This window comes from Ornithorhynchus anatinus, chromosome 1 (assembly GCF_004115215.2).
Source record: "Ornithorhynchus anatinus isolate Pmale09 chromosome 1, mOrnAna1.pri.v4, whole genome shotgun sequence".
NCBI lineage: Eukaryota > Metazoa > Chordata > Mammalia > Monotremata > Ornithorhynchidae > Ornithorhynchus > Ornithorhynchus anatinus.
In genome coordinates, this window is record NC_041728.1 from 186195669 (window position 1) to 186219326 (window position 23658).

The 23658-nt window shown below is 55.4% G+C and overlaps 1 protein-coding gene across 4 annotated transcripts in view; it reads right to left on the reverse strand.

The window, feature by feature from the left end:
• Positions 1-987: 987 nt before the first annotated feature.
• The window catches only part of SLC15A2 (solute carrier family 15 member 2), a 28256-nt gene continuing 5585 nt past the window's right edge, over positions 988-23658 (reverse strand). The window contains exons 6-22 of one of the 4 annotated variants that reach the window (XM_029072053.2): positions 22251-22341; positions 21947-22024; positions 20789-20871; positions 20112-20198; positions 19619-19708; positions 19468-19512; positions 18362-18394; positions 18065-18153; positions 10374-10455; positions 8262-8396; positions 7693-7857; positions 6914-6960; positions 6099-6209; positions 5070-5166; positions 4228-4374; positions 1874-1978; positions 988-1308 (exon numbers count right to left, since the gene is read on the reverse strand). In XM_029072053.2, the coding sequence (XP_028927886.1) occupies positions 1150-1308; positions 1874-1978; positions 4228-4374; positions 5070-5166; positions 6099-6209; positions 6914-6960; positions 7693-7857; positions 8262-8396; positions 10374-10455; positions 18065-18153; positions 18362-18394; positions 19468-19512; positions 19619-19708; positions 20112-20198; positions 20789-20871; positions 21947-22024; positions 22251-22341 (1644 nt within the window). In that variant the 3' untranslated portion in view covers positions 988-1149. The remainder of the gene's footprint in view (positions 1309-1873; positions 1979-4227; positions 4375-5069; positions 5167-6098; positions 6210-6913; positions 6961-7692; positions 7858-8261; positions 8397-10373; positions 10456-18064; positions 18154-18361; positions 18395-19467; positions 19513-19618; positions 19709-20111; positions 20199-20788; positions 20872-21946; positions 22025-22250; positions 22342-23658) is intronic. The other 3 variants (XM_029072062.2, XM_029072072.2, XM_029072079.2) reach the window with 3 other exon arrangements.

A 23658-nucleotide genomic window follows, 5' to 3' on the forward strand; every position in this document is an offset into this window, starting at 1 on the left:
CGAGGTGGGTGGCGTTGTAGGGGGGAGGCCGCAGTGTGAGCTGCCCAGTGGCCCGCACCTACTGACCTCCGCCGTGTTGTTGCTTGCAGCATCCGCTTTGGCCCTTCTCATCCCACGATCCGGACAGAGTCCCCGCCCATTTGTGAGGAGCCACCCCTCCGCAGGGCTCTGGACGTAGGGCAGGCCTGTCTGCCCCGAGAGTCTCCGGGCAACCACAGTGAATTCGGGCCCCTGTCCCAGCTCTCCCTGGGGAGCCACCTGGGTGCCAGGCCGTCACCCGTCACCCTCCCTCCATGCCCACCCCCGGCCGTGGGGCAGAAGCAGAGCTCAGTTTGGGGATACTGACTACATTCCTAGACTCTTCCCCTTCCGTGTCATCCTTGTGCTTGGCTCTGTCCCCTTTTAGTGCTTGACATTCACCCCACTCTTAGCCCCACAACACTTACATACACATCCATAATCTATTTTAATGTGTCTCTCTCCCACTAGATGCTAAGCTCCTTGTGGGCAGGAAATGTGTCTGCCAATTCTGTTGTATTGTCCTCTCCCAAGGACTTGATGCAGAGCTATGCACACACTGAGCACTCAATAAATACTATGGATTGATTGTGCTCTGTGATCCTGACCTGCTATTTGATGCCTAGTTTAGCCCTGAACTAGGGCCGGGCAGAGCTGGGAGAGGCAGTCATGAGGGTCCTCTCAAGTGCTTAGTAAAGTGCTCTGCACACAGTAAGTGCTCAATAAATATGATTGAATGAATGAATGAGGGTCAAGACAGGGCCTGGGGCAGCCTCTGACCCCCAGACATGGAGCCCATCTCTCCACAGCCTGCTCAACCCCTTTCTCAGGCAAGATTAAACTTGGGCTGAGTAGCAGGGGCAACCTCAGGGGGCAATTAAGGTAAGCGGTCACCTCAGGGTTCCCAGCCCCAAGATGGGCCTGTCGAAGTGCTGGAGCTTTCCCCATCTTCCTTGGAGCCAGCCACTCTCACAGGTCTCAACGTCCTTTATTGCCTCCTTCCACAGCATCACAGCCGAGCCGAGCCGATCCTGACGGCCAGGAAGACGGCTGGGTGGACAGAAGCTCAGTGATGGAGATGGTCGGGGAGGACGGGGCACTGGCTCTGGGCTGTGAGCAGGGCCAGTGGGCTCAGAGTTTGGTCTTTCTAGCCACTAGGTCCAGGGCCTCTCCTTGGCTGGGGAGGTCCGGCGAGGCCCCCTGGTTCCAAGGGATGAAACGGTAGCCCATGACTGAGAAGATGAGGCAGACGATCAGCAGCAGGCAGGCGAACAGGACAAATTCTGCCCACTGAGGAAGGGAGGAGACACACAGAAATATGGACATACAGAAGCAGAACAAGGGGAGGTCACCTGGGGAACAGGGATGGGGAGGAGAGCCAGGGCTGGGGAGTCCACTGAGGGGTCGGGGGCTGGCAGGAGAGGTAGCGGCTGATGCTGCCACCTGTTCAGATCCAGCCTACTGTGGGGACGGGGCGAGGGCAGGTCAAAAAATTGAGGGCAAGCCCCTCTCCTGGCAGGGCCTTCCCAGGGCCGGCAGCCATAGGGATTCAGTTTAGCTCCGGAGTTGCCGTGCTTTTAAGAGGGGTCATGTGAGGATGAAAATGATGAAGGCATATCCCGCTGGGGAGACAGGCTTGGTGGTGGGTCCCCGTCCCTGGGTTTTTGGCCCAGAGAGACTCCACCGGCCTGCACTCCGGGAGGAGCCCACCCTCCTCTGGCCCAATCCCAGCTCCCCTCGGAGTAAGAACAGGAGAAGGGGGCTGGAAGAGCAGGGAGGACAGCACCAGGAGCCGCGCCCACTTCAGCCCTCATACTGCGGTCCCAGCCCCCAAGGGCCCCAGGAGTCCCCGTACCTGCCCCAGTCTGGCCACCTGGGCCACCACAAGCACAATGACGTTCCCAAATGCGACCGTGAGCAGCCATGCAGCCTGCAACACTGACTTCATGCTGGCAGGAGCCTGTCGGGGGGTGGAGAGGAGGTAGGGGCAGGTGTCTGTGGTCGTCCCCACACACAGCCCCTCCAGCACCGACAGCCCCCTGTATCCCACCCACACCTGCTTCTGCATGCCTCAGAATGGGTGAAGGGCTCACCTTGCCTCCCCTCACCCCAGGGCAGCTGCAGGCTTTAAGCTCAGTGCCAGAGGTCTACCCCTGAGGACCCCCGAGTCTCCCTCTGCAGGGAAAAGGTCAACTCACAGAGGGTCAGGCCCGACACCCAGGTCACAGGCCCATCCTCAGAGGATGAGACCCCAGAGGTGGGGAGCCCCCAACTCGAGCCCTTGTCCTTGGGCATTGGCAAATATTTGGGGCAGAGCTGTGTATTGGACACCCATGGTGTTCAGAGCGCTGTACTGGACACTTCCTGTGTGTAGAGTGTTGAACAGGGCATCTTCAGTGTGCAGAGCACAATACTGAGTATCTTCACTGAGAAGAAAGCTGTTCAGGGTGCCTACTGGGTACAGAGTCCTGTACTGGTTGCCTACCCTGCATAGAGCATTGTATTGGGTACCTACTCTATGTAGAGCACTGTACTGGCTTCAGAGCAATCTACTAGGTGCCTTCAGGGTGCAGAGTGCTGTACTACACACTTACGATGTGCAGAGCACTTTACAGGGTGCCTACAATGTGCAGAATGCTGTACTGGTTGCCTTGGAGGCATCCAGTAAGATGTAGAGAACCAGTGTGGCCTAGTGGAAAGAGAATGGACCTGGCTTCTAATCCCAGCTCTGGCACTTGCTGCTCTGTGACCTTGAGCAAATTCACTACACTTCTCTGTGCCTCAGTTTACTCATTTCGACTGTAAGCCCCATAGGGAGCAATCGATCGCATTTATTGGGCACTTACTGTATTCAGAGTACTGTATGAATGTTTGTGTCTGATTACCTTGTATCGATCCTGGTACTTAGAACAGTGCTTGGCACTCAGTAAGCCCTTAACAAATTCCACTATTATTAATAATAATAATAATGATGATGATGATGATGATGATGATAACAATAAGATTGTCCTGGGCACCTCCAGGGTGAAGAGCAGGTCAGATGAGAGGTCAGAGCTGGAGAAGCAGTTTGGGAACCGCTGGAATGTAACCAGGTCACAGCTGAAGCCGTGTGAGTCTTTGAGCTCGAGATAGCACAGGCACAGGGCCAAAAGTGGAGGATGATGGGAATATAGTCCCTGCTCTCCCACCCGCTCAGACTATGGGCCCCGAAGGGGACTGGGGCCAGAGCCAATCTGGTTATGCTCTATCTACCTCAGCACTGAGCTCAGCCCATACATTAACTCAATCACCTTGCCCCCTCCTACCTCACTTCACTACTCTCCTACTACAACCCAGCCCTTCCCCTTCTGTCCTCTAATGCTAACCTTCTCACTGTACCTCGATCTCATCTATTTTGCCACCGACCTCTCGCCCACATCCTGCGTCTGACCTGGAATGCTCTGCCTCCTCATATCTGACAGACAATGACTCTTTCCCCCCTTCAAACCCTTACTGAAGGCACATCTCCTCCAAGAGGCCTTCCCTAACTAAACCTTTTCTCCTTTTCTTCCATTCCCTTCTGCGTCACCCTGACTAGCTCCCTTTATTCATCTCCCCTCCCAGCCCCCCGACACTTACGTACATATCTGTAATTTATTTATTTACATTAATGTCCCTCTCCCCCTCTAGACTGTAAGCTCATTGTGGGCAGGGGATGTGTCCGTTATATTGTTATATTTATTGTACTCATCAAGTGCTTAATACAGTGCTCTGCACATAGTAAGGGCTCAATATATACGATTGACTGACTGATGTTAATACTGTGCCGGCAAAACTGAGGCCCAATAGTGATTGTCAAGCAACATGGCTCAGTGGAAAGAGCCCGGACTTGGGAATCAGAGGTCATGTGTTCTAATCCTTGTTCTACCACTTGTCAGCTATGTGACTTTGGGCACGTCACTTAACTTCTCTGTGCCTCAGTTATCTCATCTGTAAAATGGGGATTAAAACTGTGAGCCCCACGTGTACCAACCTGATCACCTTATATCCCCCAGCACTTAGAACAGTGCTTTGCACATAGTAAGCGCTTAACAAATACCACCATTACTATTATAGCCAAGAGATCAAGGAGGATTGGATGGAGTAGAGTGGGTTGGGCATGGCTGGATCACTGGGACCCCAGAGAGTGTGGCCCCCAGCCCGGCCCCCCGGTGCCACAGCAGCCCCAACCTGGGAGTAGGAGAACTCTAGGCCAGTGACGGAGAACATGACCTCGGCGGCAGTGATGAGCACGTACTGCGGCACCTGCCACAGGATGGACACGGTGTTGGCCGGGATGGAGTTCTCTTTCCAGGCCCACAAGCCCTTCTCAGAATTCTGGAAGGGGGAAACAGTGAGGAAAAGTTGACTGGGTGCCTCCTTTGCTGCTGCCATGGACCATAGTCTTGCCTTGCAGATAGCATGTTTAGTTTACCAGCTTGACAATCCATTCCCTGCCTCCTGAATCACCCCACCAGAGTGATGATGCACCTGCTGACTGGGAACATTGGCTGCTTAAGGGTCCCACTTTCCATAATTCACTCTGCTACTTAGATCATATTTCCAAAATGTCATTCTGCATATGTTCTCATAAACCTCCAATGGTTGCCCATCCAGTGAGAAGCAGTGTGGCTCAGTGGAAAGAGTACGGGCCTGGAAGTCACTGAGCCTGGGTTCTTTTCCCAGCTTCGCCACTTGTCTGCTCTATGACCTTGGGCAAATCACTTCACATCTCTGTGCCTCAGTTACCTCATCTATAAAACCGGGACCTAAATAACTGTTCTTCTTCACCCTTAGACTGTGACCTCCAGTTGGGACAGGAATTGTGTCCCACTTGCTTATCCTGCACCTTTTATCTACTGCAGCACTTAGTACAATTCTTGACATGTAATAAGTACTTATCTCCCATGACTGTTATTATTATTAGATGAGGGACCTTGTTGCCCAGGTCACCCAGCCTCCTGGAGCCTGTCGCTGGGCAGAGTACCGGGACTTCACCTCCACCCCACCCCATCCCTTTGGAGGGAGCTCACATTGGCAATGACGGCTGTGTAGACAGCTCCAAAGTCCAGCAGACCCAGATCCAGGGAGAACGATGTGTCCGCGGTCCAGCACTGGATGCCATGGTACCTAGGGCAGAGAGACCAGGGCTACAGGCAGGTTCAGCCAGCAGAGCAGCGGGCTGAAAAATATTCCTGCCACCCTGCCTAGCCCGGGCACCGGCAGAAGAGGGAACATGGTCCTTGCTGTCGAGCGGCTGTGCTCTGATGGGGAGACAACAATGAGGAGACAACACATACACACACACACACACACACACACTCACATATACACACGCAGCCCCTTGCTCAGGTCACAGAGGACAGAAGGGGTTGGAGTCCTTGGTCTGGGACTGCAGACAAACTCCTGCCCCTCTCCGTGCCATGGCAGTGGCCCCTGGGGGCACTAGCCCATGGCATCTTAATGAGGCTCTTTGCTGTTGGGGGTGACCTAGCTCCTGTGCCTCCACTGGTCCCCACACCCCCCCACTCCTTCGTGGTCCCCATGTCCCTCCACCTTTCCCTTGCCCTAGGTTCTCTGCGGCTTTGTCATCCCACGTAACTGGACAGATGAGTCTCAGGGAGGGGATGGGATACCGGCCCTGCTCCCAGGGAGGGGACATCCCTGGACCTGTTGGAAAGTCAAACCCAGAAGGGAACAGAGCAGGCCAGACCTCTCCCCAGCTCTCCCTGACCCTCCCAGGTACCCCTTCTCCCATTGAAGCAGTGTGGCATAATGGATAAAGCACGGTCCTGGGAGTCAGAAGGTCCTGGGTTTTAATCCCGCCTCTGCCTTACATCTGCTGTGTGACCTTGGTCAAGTCATTTAACTTCTCTGAGCCTCAATTACCTCATCTGTAAAATGTGGATTAAGATTGTGAGTCCCATGTGGGAAAGAAACTCTGTCCAACTCGATTTGCTTGTATCCACTCCAGCGCTTAGTAGAGTGCCTGGCATATAATAAGTGCTTCACCAATACCACAAGTATTACTATTATAGACCCAGCCCCTGGAAGGCCCTTACTCTCCTCTCTCCACGGTCTGGTACTCGGAGACCCCGTAGTTCCCGCTAACTCGGAGGGTGTCACCGCTGTCCAGGGAGATGTGGACGTCTGTATCCAGCGTGTTCACGAACCTGGAATGGGCACCGACTCATTCACTGCCATTCCCCCATCCCCTCCTCCCTAAAGTGACTTCTCAGAAGGTCCCCGGGCAGAGGACCCAACCACCGGGGATGCCCTCAGGGGCTGGGGACAGCAAGAGAAAGGGATTGAAACTGCAGCAGGAGGGATTTAGGGTAGACCGAGAGGAGGGTTTGCTGGGTGCGGGAAACTCTGGGGCGGCTAATGGGGGAAGCATTTAGGCATCCTAGGACCTCTCTAGGACTGGGAGATTCCCACCACCAGCTGCTTCCCCTCCCTGGCTCCTTCCCCGGCCCCACCCTGGGAGGAGGAACAGGAAGGGATGGGCCGCCAGAAAAGAGGGAGGCAGACTAGACCGAAGGATGGATGGATGGATAGAAGGACAGAGACTGAGAATTGGGCTCGTCCTGTTCTCAGCAGCAGGACAGGGGGTCTGGGAGCTGGGCCAGTCTGGGACAGAGGCTGTCCTGCTTTCAGACTCCATCCTCCTACTTCTGTCTCCAGGTCAGTGCCAGCACCTCTCTTCCCCAACTTCCCTCTCACTGCCCCAGCCCACCTAGGGGGAGGGTCTCAGCCAATCTGCCCAGCTCAGGCCCTGAGCCATGCTGGGATGATGAGGCTGAGGCCTGGGGGACAGAGGGGCAAAGGGATGCCCCCCTCCTCCCCACCGAGCAGGGCCAGCCCCTATCAGCAGCACCTCACGGCTGCCAGTCCATTAGCCGGTTTGACGTCCAGGTCTTCCATCTGCAGAAGAGAGAGAGGAGCAGAATGCATTTTCCTTCCTTCCCCAGGAGGGCAGGCGGACCTTCCCCGGCTCAGGCTGGAGTCGAAAAGGGACTGCCACAGGTGAGCCCATTTTCTTGAAAGCAATCCTCAAGTGCCTGGTACAGTGCTCAACATACAATAAGCGCTAAGTAAATACCACTAGTTGATTGATGTTGGGTCAACTCACCAACCTGATCGCTTTAGAGGCGGCTTTTATAAAGTGACTTCCTAATGGAAGCCTTCTATTTTTGAGGGAGTCCTAACTTTGCAAGCTGCCCAGCTAATGTGCACCTGTAGAAAACGGACTCCCCTTCCCTCCCAGACCCTCGCCTTCACCAAACTTTCCCATCACTGTAGACACCACCACCATCCTTCCTATTCTCTTCAGCCTGTAACCTTGGCAATATTCATGGTTTCTCTCCCGTCTCCTCCAGTACCTCTTTTGTAAATAGCTTTAAACTCTGTGTCCCTTTACCTGTAACTGATTATAGTGTTGGCCTCCTCCCTCCACCTTGAGGTCAGGGATTGTGTCTACTTATCTCTATTGGATTCTTCCTAGACCTCAGGCCAGTGCCCTGGACAGAGTAGATGCCCAATGCAAATCACTGATGGGTGGATGGATGGATGGACTGACCCCCAGATCTTCCTGCTCCTGGAGGATCCCTCAGGAGCTCTAGAGGTAGACCCCGGCCAAGGGGGCCCACCTCTCACCAAGAAACTGGAGATGTTAGCACCATCCGAGTGAACGGCCAGGCTGTACCACCTCTTCCCCGTGACGTTGTGGTGCTCGTCGCCAATGGCACCGTGGGACTCCAGTACGAAACGCACACTCTGGCGCTCACCCTCCATGCACAGCTTGTAGTAGTGCGATGATTTCTGTCCAAAGGAGACCCCGAGCCTTGGGGACCCTGGAGCCAAGTGCCCCTCTGACCTGGGAGGGCCCTGCTCCCGGGACCCACACCCCCGGGGCAGGCCAGGAGGGAGCTGCTCTGGGTGGGTCTAGGCCGACCCAGTGACACCCCCCCCAACCCCCCACCCCCGGAGAACTTGCATAACTCTGCCTGATTGGCTGGACAGGTTACCAGCCAGAACTTTGCCGGAACCTCACACGTGCTCAGGGCGATGGGCGGTCAGCTTCCCGCCATCTGTTGTGGCTGTCCATGGGACAAGTTCCTCCCAACTCCCCACTGGACCGCTCCCAGGGCACTCCCATCCCTCTGGGACCCTCCCGTCCCCCTCTGGACTCTTCCCCCACCTTCTGTCCATCTGTCTGCCCGCACCTGGAATGCCCCGATGGGCTCAGGGAACAGAGACCCATTCCCTTTCTGTGGTAGTTTCACCTGCACCTCCTGGTCCCCCAGGTTCAGGACTTGCATGTAGCTGTCGTGAGGGCCCAAGGGAGGCATGGAGGGGTCCTGGGGAAGAGGAGACCCCTGTCAGAGCCTCAGGACCCACTGCCCTGGTACAAGGGGTCCAGTGTCAGGACTCCAGAAGAGGGGGAGATGGGGTCAGAATTGCCACCAGGCTGTCCCTACTGCCCGGCCCAGTCCAGGGGCTCCCTCCCCACAACCCCCTGACCACTTACTAAGCCTGAGGCCTCCGGCTGCCCACTGGGACCAAGCTCCACTCCCAGGGGGATGGCAGCCAGGCACCAGTGGTTCCCTAGGACAGTCGGCAGCAGGCAAGGCCAAATGAGCAGGGCGGAAAGCTGACTTCAGCCCAGTGGAAGCTGGCAGAACTTCTGGGGCTTGCAGCGAGGGGCAGAGGGTGGTTGGGTGGTGGCAGCTGGCAAGACCAAACAGCCGGAAATGGAGCTGGGCCAATCATGCTCCGGGGAACCCCGTGCCACCCGGTCGCTGGCCTTGCAGAATGACAGAGAGGCTCCCCAAACACACCTCAACCCTTTTAACCGCTCCTGTGGGGGTCCTGGACCCAGTAGCCCAGAAAGAGACCCTCCCACCAAGGGTTAGCCTAGAGCCAGGAATCGGGTGGGGAAGAGCCGGGAAGACCCTGGCCCAACCTGGTCCTGCAGGGGTCCTGGACACAGTGGCCCAAAAGGAGACCCCCGCCTCTACCCCAGGGTTAACACAGAGCCGGGAACAAGGAGAGGAGAATTTGGGAAGACCTTGGTTCTTTGCTTTCAACCAGCAGCCCACAGATAGACTCACACCTCCAAACTCACCCAATCACACACACAGACATACATGCACACTGTGACATTACCAGGGCCTTTCAGCCCTAAATCCAGCCCCCAGGAGTCACTATAGAACTAAAGTCCTCCAGCTTTCTGATTCTTCTATCGCAGGTTTCAGGGTGTCCTACTCACCACCCTGCAAGTCCCGTGCCACTCTCCTTGCCACCATTCTAAGGCTGAAGCCCAGGTGTCTCCCTGAAGATGTAACCTATCACTTCTCTCCTGAGTCGGCTGTAGGAAGCCCGTGGACAAAACGCTCCCACCTATCCCTCCCTAGGTCATGTGTCTCTCTGGGACCCCAGTTCCCACCAAAGACAAACACCAAGATCTGGGATCTTTACAACATTTAGTACGCTTTTAACAAGGTAACAAATGAAAACAAATCCAGTTCAAACTATCTTTCCCTGGATCTACTTCTTCCCTGTCCAGGACCTTCTGTACTTCTCTGTGGGCATGCAGAGGCTCACGTTCTTCTCCCCCTCGGGAGCAGGAGCCTCACTCCTCTGGAGTTCCAGCTGCTGGACTCCGAGCTTCCAGAGATCCACTGACCTCTCAGTCTGTCCGGGGTTCATAGCACGAGCTGTCCTGGGTTCCTCCTCTCCCAGGCACATACCTCACTTCCCCTCAGCTCCAAGACAGGGGAGGGTCATCCTTTCCCCCCCAAATCTGGCTCCTCCACTTCCTCAAAAAATGGTTCAAAAAATGACATTTCTGACTTCCTTTTCCTTCTCCTAAGTGTGGGAGTCAATGGAATTGGTTGTCACACATGCACATGCAAATGCACCATCATACACACACATGTACATACAGATGAACATTCAGACATGTATGTGCTTTATGCCCCATTTATGTAGAGACAAAGGGATTATCTGTCCTCTGGATTAAGCATGATTTTCAGTCTGAGAGGGGAGAGGTTTGCTGCCCAAATGACCAGTCCCCTGCCTGGACCCAAGCTCAGCCAGCTTCTCCATGGAGAACAGACTTAGGCACAGTCCCAGGAGCGGTGCTGCCCACTGGCTCCTGCTTCCCCCCTGCTGGCTCACCATTGCCTCCAGCTCCTTCCCTCTGCCTCTCTTTGTCTCTGCTCCCTCTTGTTGCCTCCCCACTGCTTCCTGCTACCTTCCATTGCCTCTTGCTTCATCACTCGAAACCCCAGGTTGGCAGCAACTGCCCCAGCCCAGCCCAGCCCTGCACTCACGTCCACTCTGAACTCGACAACAGCTGCCGCCGCGAAGGCCAAAGCCGCCAGGACCATCCCTGTCGCCATCTTCCTGATGGGCCTGTGGGGAAGGAGTGGGATCTAGTGGGGCCCAGAGCTGACTGTGTAGGCTAGGGATGTGAGGTGGACCAAGCAGGTGGGGCAGATAGAGTAGACTGGGCAGATGGGATGGGAAGAGTGGGATGGTCAGACATGGGCTGGACCGGGTGGACAAGGCAGGCAGAGCAGACTGGATGGGTGGGGCTGGGTCGATGGGATGGGGTGGATCAGGTGGACTGGGTAGACAAGTGGGCAGCATGGACCAGGCGGATGGGGCAGGGCAGACCAGGCAGGCAAGGTGGACTGAGTGGACTAGGAGGACAGGATGGACTGGGTGGAAAAGATGAGCAGGGCATATTGGGTGGATGGGGTGGGCTGAAGCAGGTGCACAAGGCAGACTGGGTGGGCAAGATGGGCAGTGCAGAGCGGATGGTTAGGGTGGGCGAGGTGGATGGGGTGGGAAGAACGGGCAGGTAGGTTGGGAGGAGAGGGTCAGAAAGAGGAGGAACACAGGGCGGACAAGGTGGAAAGAGCAGGCAGGGAAGATTGGGTGGGCATAGGGGGCTAGGTGGTCATGGTGGGCAGAGAAGGCCAGGGAGAATGGGCATGCTGGTTGTACAGGGCAGGTGGAGAGGGCAATGCAGACTGGATGAATGGGACAAAATGGGCCAACAGGGCAGACCAAGTGGATGGGGGCAGGTTGGATGGACAGGGCAGGCTGGGCAGGCAGAGCAGGCTGGCCAGACAGGGCAGGCTGGGCAGGCGAGCGGAATGGATGGGTGAGGCAAGAGAAGTGGGCAGGGACCCCACAATTGGCACAGCTGCCCCAGGCCCAGCAAGGACAAGTCCACCCTGCCCAGAGCCTGACTACTCGCCGCCTCTTCTGGGAAGCCTTCCCATTCAGGTGGTGAGGTTTGCTCCCATTCTTCATATCTAGAGAGGAGCAAGGACCAAGAGAGCACGATGGACCTTGAGCAGGGGTCATCGGCCTCTCCAGCCCTGTTCCAGAACTGGTGCTCCTTGAGGGTGGGGGCCACATCTCTCGCTGAGCTATGTGTGGGCCGAGCTCCTGGGGAACCCCGCAAGCCTCCAGGACCCTGGCTGCTGCAATTGTTCTGGGTAGGCTCCCCCAAGACTGATGATCTCCTGCTCCCATGTCAGCTCAGCCCAGGCCTGGGACCAATTCCCTGTCCCTGTGTAAATCCTGGTCCTGACGAACTGGGCCTGCCCAGCCTCTTCTCTGCACCAGGGCAAACCAGCTGCCTCCCAGCCCTCCCCAGGACCGTGGGCCGTGGGCTCTGACTGCCACGGGGGTCGGGGCAGGGAGGAGGAGGAGGAGGCGGCGGTGCTGCCATACTCACTTCTCAGCTCACCGGGGACCTGAAAGCCCAAGAGAAGCAGGGCCAAGAAGGCACAGAGCCACAGAACCTAGGGCCTCCGATCCCCAGAACCCGGAGCCACCATTCACTGGAACTCAGTCCCACAGAACAAAGAGCTGCTGAACCCGGAGCCCCCGATCCACAGAAACCAGAGCCACCAAACCCAAAATGCAGTGCCACGGAACCCAGAGCCACTGATTCAGGGGAACCAGAAGACAGAACTACATAACCCAGATTCGCTGAATCCAGAACTCAGAGCTGCTGAACTCTGAACTCCAATTCAGGAAATCCAGAATGCAGATCCACGGAACCCAGAGCCACTGAATCCAGAACTCAGAGTTCCTTGTCCCAGATCCACCAAATCAGAATGCAGGGCCCAGAGTCACCAATCCACAGAACCCAGGGCCACCAAATCAAGAACACAAAGCTGCAGGACCACCAAACCTAAGGCCACAGAGCCATGGAACCCAGAGCCATGGATCCACAGATCCCAAAGTCACAGGTCCCTTATCCCCCGCTCCCCGTTCAGGGCCCCGCCACCTCGTTCCCATCCAAACCCTCCCCTTCCCCCGCTCCTCCCCTTCCCCCCCCCCCGCACCCACAGCTACTTTCAAGTGTAGCCTCTGGAACCCCCGCTCCATTACAGGTAAACTACCTTTCATCCTTGACCTTTTCCTTTCCCGCTCTCTCCTCCTCCTCGCCCTTACAGAGATCTGGCTCACCCTGAAGACATGGTCTCCACTGCTGCTCTCTCCAGTGGAGGCCTTTCCTTCTCCCACTCCCCCAGACTCACCGGAAAGGGAGGAGGCGTCGGCTTCCTTCTCTCACCCCGATGCCGCTTCCGCATTATCCTTCCCTCTCCTTCCCCTCCTTTGAAGCCCATATCATTTGCCTCTTCCACCCCCTCCAGATACTCGTAGCCATCATCTACCGCCTTCCTGGTCCCACCACTGACTTCTTCAACCACCTTGACCCCTTTCTCACCTTTCTTCTCTCCTTCTCTTTGCCCACTCTGATCCTCGGAGACTTCAACATCCACATGGATGTACCCAGTGACTCCTCTGCCGCCCCCCTGCTATCACTCCTCGACTCGGCCAACCTCCTGCTCCACCCTACCTCTCCCACTCGCCAACTTGGTCATACCCTCGATCTCATCATCTCCTACCGCTGCACTATCTCCTCCCTCACCAACTCTGAAATCCCTCTCTCAGACCATAACCTTCTCACCTGCCTCCTATCTCACACTGACTCCCCCTGCAAATCTGTACTACTTCCCCACAGAGACCTCCACTCTCTTGATCCCATCCATCTCTCCAAAAGCATCTCTCCCCACCTTGTCTCCTCATCCTCTCTTCCCACTCTCGATGATCAGGTTACCGCTCTCAACTCCACCTTGTCTTCTCATCTCAACTCTTTCGCCCCCCCCTCTCCCTCCGCCGCTCTCGCTCCACAAACCCACAGCCCTGGGTCACTACCTCTGTCCGCCTCCTACGCTCCTATGCTCGAGCTGTTGAGCGCTGCTGGTGAAGGTCCAAGGACCAAGCCAACCATATCCATTTGAATTTTATCCTTTCCTGCCTTAAGTCTGCCCTCTCCTCCACCAGGCGAAACTTCTTTTCTTCCCTCATTGACACCCATGCCCATCATCCCCGCCAATTGTTCTGGACCTTTAATTCTCTCCTCAGGCCCCCTGTTCCTCCCCCTCCCCCATCCCTCACCCACAACGATCTGGCCACCTACTTCATCCCCAGAGTCACCCCTCCCCCTTCTGCCTCCCCCCCGCCAACCCTCTCCCCTACTTTCCCATCTTTCCCCGCAGTATCCTCAGAGGAGATCTCCTCCCTCCTCGCAAGTGCCACCCCCTCCACCTGTGCCTCTGTCCCCATTCCCGCTCACCTTATAAAAACTATCACCCCTTCCCTCCTCCCCTTCTTAACTTCTATTTTTAACCACTCACTCTCCAATGGCTTCTTCTCTTCTGCCTTCAAAAATGCCCACGTCTTCCCCATCCTAAAAAAGCCCTCTCTCGACCCCACTTCCTCTTCTAATTATCACCCTAACTCCCTACTACCCTCCCTTTCCAAGCTCCTAGAATGAGTCATCTACCCTCGCTGCCTAGAATTCCTTAACTACCATTTTCTCCTGGACCCCCTCCAATCTGGCTTCCGTCCCCACCACTCCACAGAAACTGCCCTCTCAAAGGTCACCCATGACCTCCTTCTTGCCAAATCCAATGGCTCCTACTCTATCCTAATCCTCCTTGACCTCTCAGCTGCCTTTGACACTGTAGACCATCCCCTTCTCCTCCACACCTTATCTCACCTTGGCTTCATGGACTCCGTCCTCTCCCGGTTCTCCTCTTATCTTTCTGGCCATTCATTCTCGGTCTCCTTTGCAGGCTCCTCCTCCCCCTCCCATCCTCTAACTGTTGGGGTTCCTCAAGGGTCAGTTCTTGGCCCTCTTCTGTTCTCCATCTACACTCACTCCCTTGGTGAACTCATTCGCTCTCACGGCTTCAACTATCATCTCTAAGATGATGACACACAAATCTTGACCCCACTTCCCCCTCCAGTTATCGCCCTATCTCCCTACTACCCTTCCTTTCCAAAATCCTAGAACGAGTCATCTACAATCGATGCTTAGAATTCCTTAACTCCCATTCTCTCCTAGACCCCCTCCAATCTGGCTTCCGTCCCCTCCACTCTACCGAGACTGCTCTCTCTAAGGTCATCCATGACCTCCTTCTTGCCAAATCCAATGGCTTCTACTCCATTCTGATCCTCCTTGACCTCTCTGCTGCCTTTGACACTGTCGACCATCCCCTCCTCCTCCATACCTTATCTCACCTTGGCTTCACGGACTCTGTCCTCTTCTGGTTCTCCTCTTACCTCTCTGGCCGGTCATTCTCGGTCTCCTTCGCTGGAGCCTCCTCCCCCTCCCATCCTTTAACTGTTGGAGTTCCTCAAGGGTCAGTTCTTGGCCCTCTTCTGTTCTCCATTTACACTCACTCCCTCAGTGAACTCATTCGCTCTCACGGCTTTGACTACCATCTCTACGCAGATGACACGCAGATCTATATCTCCGCCCCTGTCCTCTCCCCCTCCCTTCAGGCTCGCATCTCCTCCTGCCTCCAGGACGTCTCCACCTGGATGTCGGCCCGCCACCTAAAACTCAACATGAGCAAGACTGAGCTCCTCATCTTCCCTCCCAAACCCGGTCCTCTCCCAGACTTCTCTATCACCGTCGATGGCACGACCATCCTTCCCGTCTCTCGGGCCCGCAATCTCGGTGTCATCCTTGACTCGTCTCTCTCGTTCACCCCACACGTCCTATCTGTTACCAAGACCTGCTGGTTTCACTTCTACAATATCGCCAAGATCCACCCTTTCCTCTCCACCCAGACGGCTACCTTACTGTTACGGGCTCTCGTTATATCCTGGCTAGACTACCGTGTCAGCCTTCTCTCTGACCTCCCTTCCTCCTCTCTCACCCCACTCCAGTCTATTCTTCACTCCGCTGCCCGGTTCATCTTCCTGCAGAAACGATCTGGGCATGTCACTCCCCTTCTTAAACAACTCCAGTGGTTGCCTATCAACCTCCGCTCCAAACAAAAACTCCTCACTCTAGGCTTCAAGGCTCTCCATCACCTTGCCCCTTCCTACCTCTCCTCCCTTCTCTCTTTCTACCACCCACCCCGCACGCTCCGCTCCTCCGCCGCCCACCTCCTCACCGTCCCTCGGTCTCGCCTATCCCGCCGTCGACCCCTGGGTCACGTCCTCCCGCGGTCCTGGAATGCCCTCCCTCCTCACCTCCACCAAACTGATTCTCTTTCCCTCTTCAAAACCCTACTTAAAACTCACCTCCTCCGAGAGGCCTTCCCAGACTGAGCTCCTCTTCTCCCTCTACTCCCTCTGCCACCCCCCCTTTACCTCTCCACAGCTAAACCCTCTTTTTCCCCTTTTCCCTCTGCTCCTCCACCTCTCCCTTCCCATCCCCACAGCACTGTACTCATCCGCTCAACTGTATATATTTTCATTACCCTATTTATTTTGTTAATGAATTGTACATCGCCTTGATTCTTTTTAGTTGCCATCGGTTTTTACGAGATGTTCTTCCCCTTGACTCTATTTATTGCCATTGTTCTTGTCTGTCCGTCTCCCCCGATTAGACTGTAAGCCCGTCAAATGGCAGGGACTGTCTCTATCTGTTGCCGACTTGTTCATCCCAAGCGCTTAGTACAGTGCTCTGCACATAGTAAGCGCTCAATAAATACTATTGAATGAATGAATGAATGAATGAAATCTACATTTCTGCCCCTGTTCTCTCCTCTCCCTTCAGGCTCATATCTCCTCCTGCCTCCAGGATGTCTCTACCTGGATGTCTGCCCGCCACCTAAAACTCAACATGTCCAAAACTGAGCTCCTTATCTTCCCTCCCAAGCCCTGTCCTCTTTCTGACTTCCCTATCACCGTGGATGGTACGACCATCCTTCCCGTCTCTCAAGCCCGCAACCTCGGTGTCATCTTTGACTCGTCTCTCTCGTTCACCCCACGCATCCTATCCGTTACCAAGACCTGCCGGTTTCACCTCTACAATATCGCCAAGATCCGCCCTTTCCTCTCCACCCAAACGGCTATCTTACCGGTACAAGCTCTCATAATATCCCTGCTGGATTATTGTGTCAGCCTTCTCTCTGATCTCCCTTCCTCCCGTCTCTCCCCGCTCCGGTCTATTCTTCATTCTGCTGCCCGGCTCATCTTCCTGCAGAAATGCTCTGGGAATGTCACTCCCCTTCTTAAAAACCTCCAGTGGTTGCCTATCGACCTCCGCACGAAACAAAAACCTCTCACTCTAGGCTACAAGGCTCTCCATCACCTGGCCCCTCTCACCTCTCCTCCCTTCTCTCTTTCTACTGCCCACCCTGCACGCTCCGCTCCTCGGCTGCCCAGCTCTTCACCGTCCCCATTCTCGCCTATCCTGCCGTCAACCTCTGGGCCACATCTCCCGCGGCCCTGGAATGCCCTCCCTCCTCACCTCCCCCAAACTAATTCTCTTCCCCTCTTCAAAGCCCTACTTAGAGATCACCTCCTCCAAGAGGCCTTCCCAGACTGAGCTTCCCCCTTTCCCTCTGCTCCCTCTGCTGCCCCTCTACCCCCACTTCACCTCCCCTCAGCTAAGCCCCCTTTTCCCCCCTTTCCCTCTCCTCCTCCCCCTCTCCCCCTCCCCTCAGCACTGTGCTCGTCCGCTCATTTGTAGTTTTTTTATTACCCTATTTATTTTGTTAATGAGATGTACATCATTTTGATTCTATTTATTGCTATTGTTTTTGTCTGTCTGTCTCCCCCGATTAGACTGTAAGCCTGTCATTGGGCAGGAACTGCCTCTATCTGTTGCCGATTTGTACATGCCAAGCACTTAGTATAGTGCTCTGCATATAGTACGTGCTCAATAAATACTACTGACTGAATTGAATGAAGGTCCACAGAGCACACAACCACAAAACACAGAGCCACTAAGGCTAGTACCACAGACCTACATCAAACATTGGCTTCAAAGCACTCAATCACCTTTTACTCTCTTACCTCACCTCGTTACTCTTCTTCTACAACCTAGCTCACACACTTCACTCTTCTAATGCTAAACTTCTCGCTGTATCTCATTCTATTCTATCTCACCACCGACCCCTTGCCCACATCCTGCCTCTGGCCTGGAATGCCCTCTCTCCTCAAATTCGATTAGACTGTAAACCCGTCATAGGGCAGGGATTGACTCTATCTGTTGCTGAATTGTACATTCTAAGTGCTTAGTACAGTGTTCTGCACATAGTAAGTGCTCAATAAATACTACTGAATGAATGAACGAAATCCAACAGTCAATGACCCTCCCCCCTTTCAAAGCCTTTTTGAAGGCACATCTCCTCCAAGAGGCCTTCCCTAATCCTTTCCTCTTTTCACAAATCTGTAGCTTATTTATATTAATGTCTGTCTCTTCCTCTAGACCGTTAGTTCGTTGTGGGCAGGGAATGCGTCTGTTTATTGTCAAGTGCTTAGTAAAGTGCTCTGCACACAGTAAGCACTCAATAAACACTATTGAATGAATGAACATGGGGTCAATAAATGACAGAACTCCAGAGCTGGGCCTCCAGTCCCTCCTAACTCAGAGGGGCTGTAGTTCCCTGGTCTCCCTGCCCTGCCCAGCCACAGATGGGGAATTAATTCCCTGCCTGCAGGAGTCCAGGTCCAGTGAGCTCACGTGAAATTGATGCCACACAGCTGGATCAGCGGGTAGAGGCCCAGGTCAAAAAGCGGGATGAAGAGGAGAATCAGGAGGGGATTCAGCATCTAAAGCCAGAAATAGGGTCAGTGTCCGGCAACCATACTCCAGCCACTTCCACCCTGGTCCTGGCCACCTCACCCTGTGCCAGCCTGACTTTGTGGCCAGGACTACCCAGCTCCTGCCCCCTTCCCACCCACACCTCCATGACAGATGGATAGATGGGCAGGAGGGGGGGAAGACAGGGCAGGGTGGGTGAGTTGGGAAGGGTCTTACCTGCATCTGATCGGGTTTAAGCACCATAAGACCCTGAAACAGGACAACAGCATGAGTTTGCTGACTGGAGTCCCTCTGCCCAGCTCACACCCACCGGTGACCACCCGGGGCAGCTCCACCCAACAGCTCTTCGGGCCTCCTGCTGTCGCTTGTTCTCCTCACTCCTCCTGCTCAGCATAGCTGTGTTAAGATGAGAGCAACTTCGATCCTGGGAGACTGATGATGTTCCGGAACTTCATTGTTTTTGATATTGAGACTAGCCCAACGGTGATGCCGGCAGAACCAGTCAAAAAGCCGGATGTGGTGTTGGTGTGGGGTCCAGGTCTCGTGGCCGTAGAGAAGGCTGGGCAGCTCTGTGGCTGAACCCACACTGCCACCACATCCTGACTGACCATCTTGAAGGAGAGAAGACAGAAAGAGACACACAAATAGACAAGTAACAAAGTGCCAGGGGCACAGAGAGTCGTTAGAACACATAGAAGATACAGACCATCAGAGCAGCAGACAAACGGTAACTAGGCTCACAGGATGGATAGGATGGAGCAGAGTAAGGGGAGGGGGGTGTCAGTCTGGTAGGCCTCCATGAATGGTACAGGCTGCCAAAATATTGGAATAAAGTGAGGGACAGGATTCAGCCAAGAGAAGTAGGAAGGGCATTCTAACTATAGGGAAGGAGAGTTGTGAGTTGGGGATTAAAGTAGATGAGAAAGACTCCCAGTGCACCCCTCACCAGTGCCTGACATAAGATGGTCAGATAACAACTCCCAGGTCTGTGTGTTCTCATCTTTGAGCAGCCCCCAGGGTACCTTGGGCTCAGGGTTGGCCTGGCACAGTGCCAGGGGGTCGGTTTGGGGCCTTTGCTCCCCCTAGGGATTGCCCCACCAGAGGGCCCCACGCATGACCCGGGTGGGGTGTCAGTGGGCCAGAAATCACCCCACAGGCCTCAGAATTTTTTGAGCCCGGTCTATGGTCCAACATCCATTCAGGAAAATCTCTCAGCAGCATTTCGAGTCTCCTCCCCACTGCCTCGGGCAGCCCGGTTCCCCTCTCCCACCACAGCTCTTGAGTCTCCCCTCTCGCAAAGCCCCTGAGTCCCATCCACTGACCACGTTGCCATCCATCCTGGTAGCCTGCAGCGTCCAGCGGGAGCCCTAGGAAAGGAGAGCTGTGTGAGGGCTGTGGTGTCTTAGTAGGGGTGGGGAAGGGGAGTGTGGCCAGGCAGCTGGGCCCTTGGGGCCCGAATGGTTGCTCTCTCACCTGCTGGTCAAACAGAGCCCAGAACATGGGCAAGGGGATGTAGAGGACGAGCATCCTCATCAGCGCCTTCACCTCCATGATCAGCTGCTTCTGTGCGGGGAGGTGGGACTGCCTGAACCGCAGCCCCGGAAAACGCCAGGAGGGTCCCGGTTTGGGTTGGGGGAAACTGCAGCTGGAGGGACTTGAGTGAGACCCCGGGGAAGGACTTCCCACCCTCCAGAACTCAGGGACACCAGGGTGGGGGGCTAGGGGGCTTTGTTTCCTGGAGAGCTCTCAGCCCTGTGACCCCTGTCTCTCTGGGCAGGGAGGGAGCTGGGGGCTGAGGGGGCAGAGGGGCTTCAGGGCTTGGATCCCTCCCTCCCAGCCCGGCTCTGTCCCATGGGTAAGAAAATGTTTCGGGGACCAGGAAGGGAGGGAGGGAGGGAAGGTGCCTCATACACACCTCCCACCTTCCCCCACCCACAGCCCCCCATGTTCCTTGCTGTAGACTTACTGGGTACTTCTCAGCTGCCCAATCCAGCCAGTGCTCTCTCTTGGGAATCTGGCTGGAACGATTCCTCAGCCGGTTGCTGAGAGCAAACTGGGGGACAGAGCAGAGTCATCAAGACAGGGTGGCAGAGGGGCTCGGCCCCCAAGTCCACCTCCCTCCATATCACTCAAAACCCGATTCCCACCCACTCTGGTCTCCACGGCTTCGACCCCTCTAGACCAGGGTCCATCTCTTCAGGGGTGAAGAAAAGACCGTGATCCCAGAGGTCTGAGATTGGACCTTTACCTCCGACCCCTGGCCCTCCCCCAAGACCCCAGACCTGAGCCGGATCTCGGCTCAGCCCCAACGGCCCTGGGGGGCCACTGACTCCTCCTCCGAGATCGTCTGCTCAGGCCTGAGGAGAGTCCAAGTTCGAGTCTGTATCCCTGCCCATCTGCCTGCCCAGGCCCGCTGTCCCACGGGGTGGGGTGGCGGGTTCAGCCTGGCCCACCTCTCCCACTCCCTGAGGGCCCAGAGGACCATAGGAAGCCCCTGGGAGCCCATTCTGCAAATGCACAAGCAAAGGCCCAGGGGGCCGAGTGATCCGGGGGGGCCAGGATGGAGTTCAGCGGGGGTCCCGCCCGCAGTCCGACACTGAACGTGTCCCCGGCCTCCCAGGAGTGAGACAGGGACCAGCTCACCTGGACACACCTCCAGACGTTCACAAGGACGTTCCCCTCGGGTGGAGCCCGACGGTACATCCCGCTGCCGGTGATGAACACAACTGCAAGTGCACGCACATTCGCACGCCTATCCTCGCAGCCTCCCGGAAGCCCACCTCCGCCGGGAGGGCTTCCCTGGTGGAAGCACCCAAGGAGCTCCTTCCCCCCAGTCATAACCTCCCTATAATTATGCAGCACTTGTGCAGTCACTACTTTTTGTTGCACTTTTGTATCTGTCAATTTCCAGATTCCACAATTCAAGCTCTTCTTCCTCCCCTCTGTAACTTATTTGATGTCTAACTCCCCATTGTAAGCTAGACTGAAGGTTCTTTGAGGTGTGTGGTGGGAAGGGCTCTGTGTCCCCTAACTCTCTTGCACTCTCCCATGAGGTGCTCAGTCTGGACTCCAGTGCCCACCAGGAGTTTACAGTGCTCACAACTGGATTGGTGTCATGCTGAGGGTCTGGTGAGGGAGGCCAGTGGTCCAGGCAGCCCAGCCAGAACCTCCACCCTCCACTCCTGTCTCAATCTTGGGCTGGGCATTCCTTCCCCCACACCCAAAGAGCAGGGCGGGAGGGGAAAGGGCCCAAGCAAACAGTAGAGTCTTATCCTGGTTTCAGGAGCTATAGGGAAAAGGCAAGCCGTCCATCCCCCCGCCTGAGAGAAACAGTGCCCTCTCTCCTTCTCCCTGAAACTATTCTAGGCTCTAGTCTCTCCTGGGCCTCCTCAGTTCCACCAGTCACCAGTCCTCCCCACCCCAGTTAATCTAAGCCCAGCCTGGCCCAGCCTTTCCTCAGCCCCTGTTCCACAGCCCAGCCTAATCCCACCCAGCCTCCAGTTCCCAGCCCAGTCCAACCCCAACCCCTGCCCACCCCAGCCCCTGCCTGACCCCAAGTTCCAGCCCCCAAGCTCCAGCCCCCAACCCAGTCTCGGCCTCCCTGCACCATATATCACCCCTCTGCTACCCCCAGCCATGTGTGGTGGTAGGGAGAGGGCACGGTGACTGTCAGCTGGGCCACTGGCAGGGGGTGAAGGGAAAGGTTCTTCCCTGTCCGGGCTAGGTTAGGGCTGAGGCATTGGGGAAGAGGAGGGGGATGAGGTCCCCCCCGGCCCACACACCCCTCACTGCCCCTCTTACCTAGGGCCACCACCATGAGGGCTCCTGGGACGCCAAAGGCCAGGGCGTAGCAATCTCCCCCAAAGCACCGCACGTCTCCTGCACGGAGTGGAGAATGAAGGAGGGTCAGTCGGCCTGCTCCCCGTCCCCGTCCCCAGGGCAGAGCAGCCCCGGAGAAGCCTCAGCATTGCTAGGTCTGGCAAACTGGCAGAGGATGCCTGGTGCCGGGGATGGGGTGGCAGGCTGCAGGCTCCGGGGCCGAGCCCAGTCTCAGGATGCCCCCTTCCCCCCCTCCCAGCAACTACAGCCCCCTGGGCCCCCTCACCTCTCAACATGGGTGTGACAAAAGTGGAAAGCAAGCTTCCGGCATTAATGGCGAGGTAGAACACCGAGAAAAAACGCCTCCTCTGCTTCACCTGAAACCACAGTGTGTCAGGCAGCAGGCTTGCACACACAAAAAAAGACACACAAGCCTTCCCACACCCACTCATACAAGCACATGTGTGAGCTTACACTCACACATCTACACACACACACATAGTATGTACTCCAAGAATACACCCCGATGGTGAAATTCAACTATGAGTCCATTTATGATTGCAAAAGTCCGTCAGTCAATCATAATTATTGAGTGCTTACTGTGTGCAGAGCATTGTACTAAGCACTTGGGAGAGTACAATATAATTATATAACAGATACATTCCCTGCCCATAATCCCAAGCCACACTGTGCACACACCAACCGCCCCTTGGTATGTTGTCAGGTTTGATGTTTGCAGTGCCTGGTGCTCTTTTCTCTTTTTCCTCCTTGTCTCTTGTCTCTTACGAAACTTCTGCACAGAAAGAGCCGCTCCCTTCCTGATGGCAGGGCGCCAGGCCGGCCCATCCTCGACCTTGGTCTCCAGGTTTTCGGGTGGGATGCGGTCTTGTCCGAGACTTTGTTATAAGAGAAGCAGCATGGTGTAGTGGATAGAGCACAGGCCTGGGAGTCAGAAGGTCATGGGTTCTAACCCTGGCTCCGCCACTAGTCTCCTGTGTGACCTTGGGCAAGTCACTTCACTAGGCCTCAATCACCTCCTCTGTAAAATGGGTATTGAGATTGTGAGCCCCATGTGGGACAGGGACTGTGTCCAACCTAGTAATAATAATGTTGGTATTTGTTAAGCGCTTACTATGTGCTGAGCACTGTTCTAAGCGCTGGGGTAGACATAGGGGAATCAGGTTGTCCCACGTGGGGCTCACAGTCTTAATCCCCATTTTACAGATGAGGGAACTGAGGCACAGAGAAGTTAAGTGACTTGCCCACAGTCACACAGCCAACAAGTGACAGAGCTGGGATTCGAACTCATGAGCCCTGACTCCAAAGCCCATACTCTTTCCACTGAGCCACGCTGCTTCTCCAACCTGATCTGCATGTGTCCACCCCAGCTCTTAGTACAGTGCCTGGCACATAATAAGTGCAGGTCATGAGTTCAAATCCCAGCTCCACAGCTTGTCAGCTGTATGACTTTGGGCAAGTCACTTAGCTTCTCTGTGCCTCAGTTACCACATCTGTCAAATGGGGATTAAGACTGTGATCCCCACGTGGGACAACCTGTTCACCTTATATTCTCCCCAGCGCTTAGAGCAGTGCTTTGCACATAGAAAGTGCTTAACAAATGCCATCATTATTATTATTATTATTATTACTGTGTCCTTAAAACACAGCTTCTGCCCTCCTGGTTTCCTGTTTCC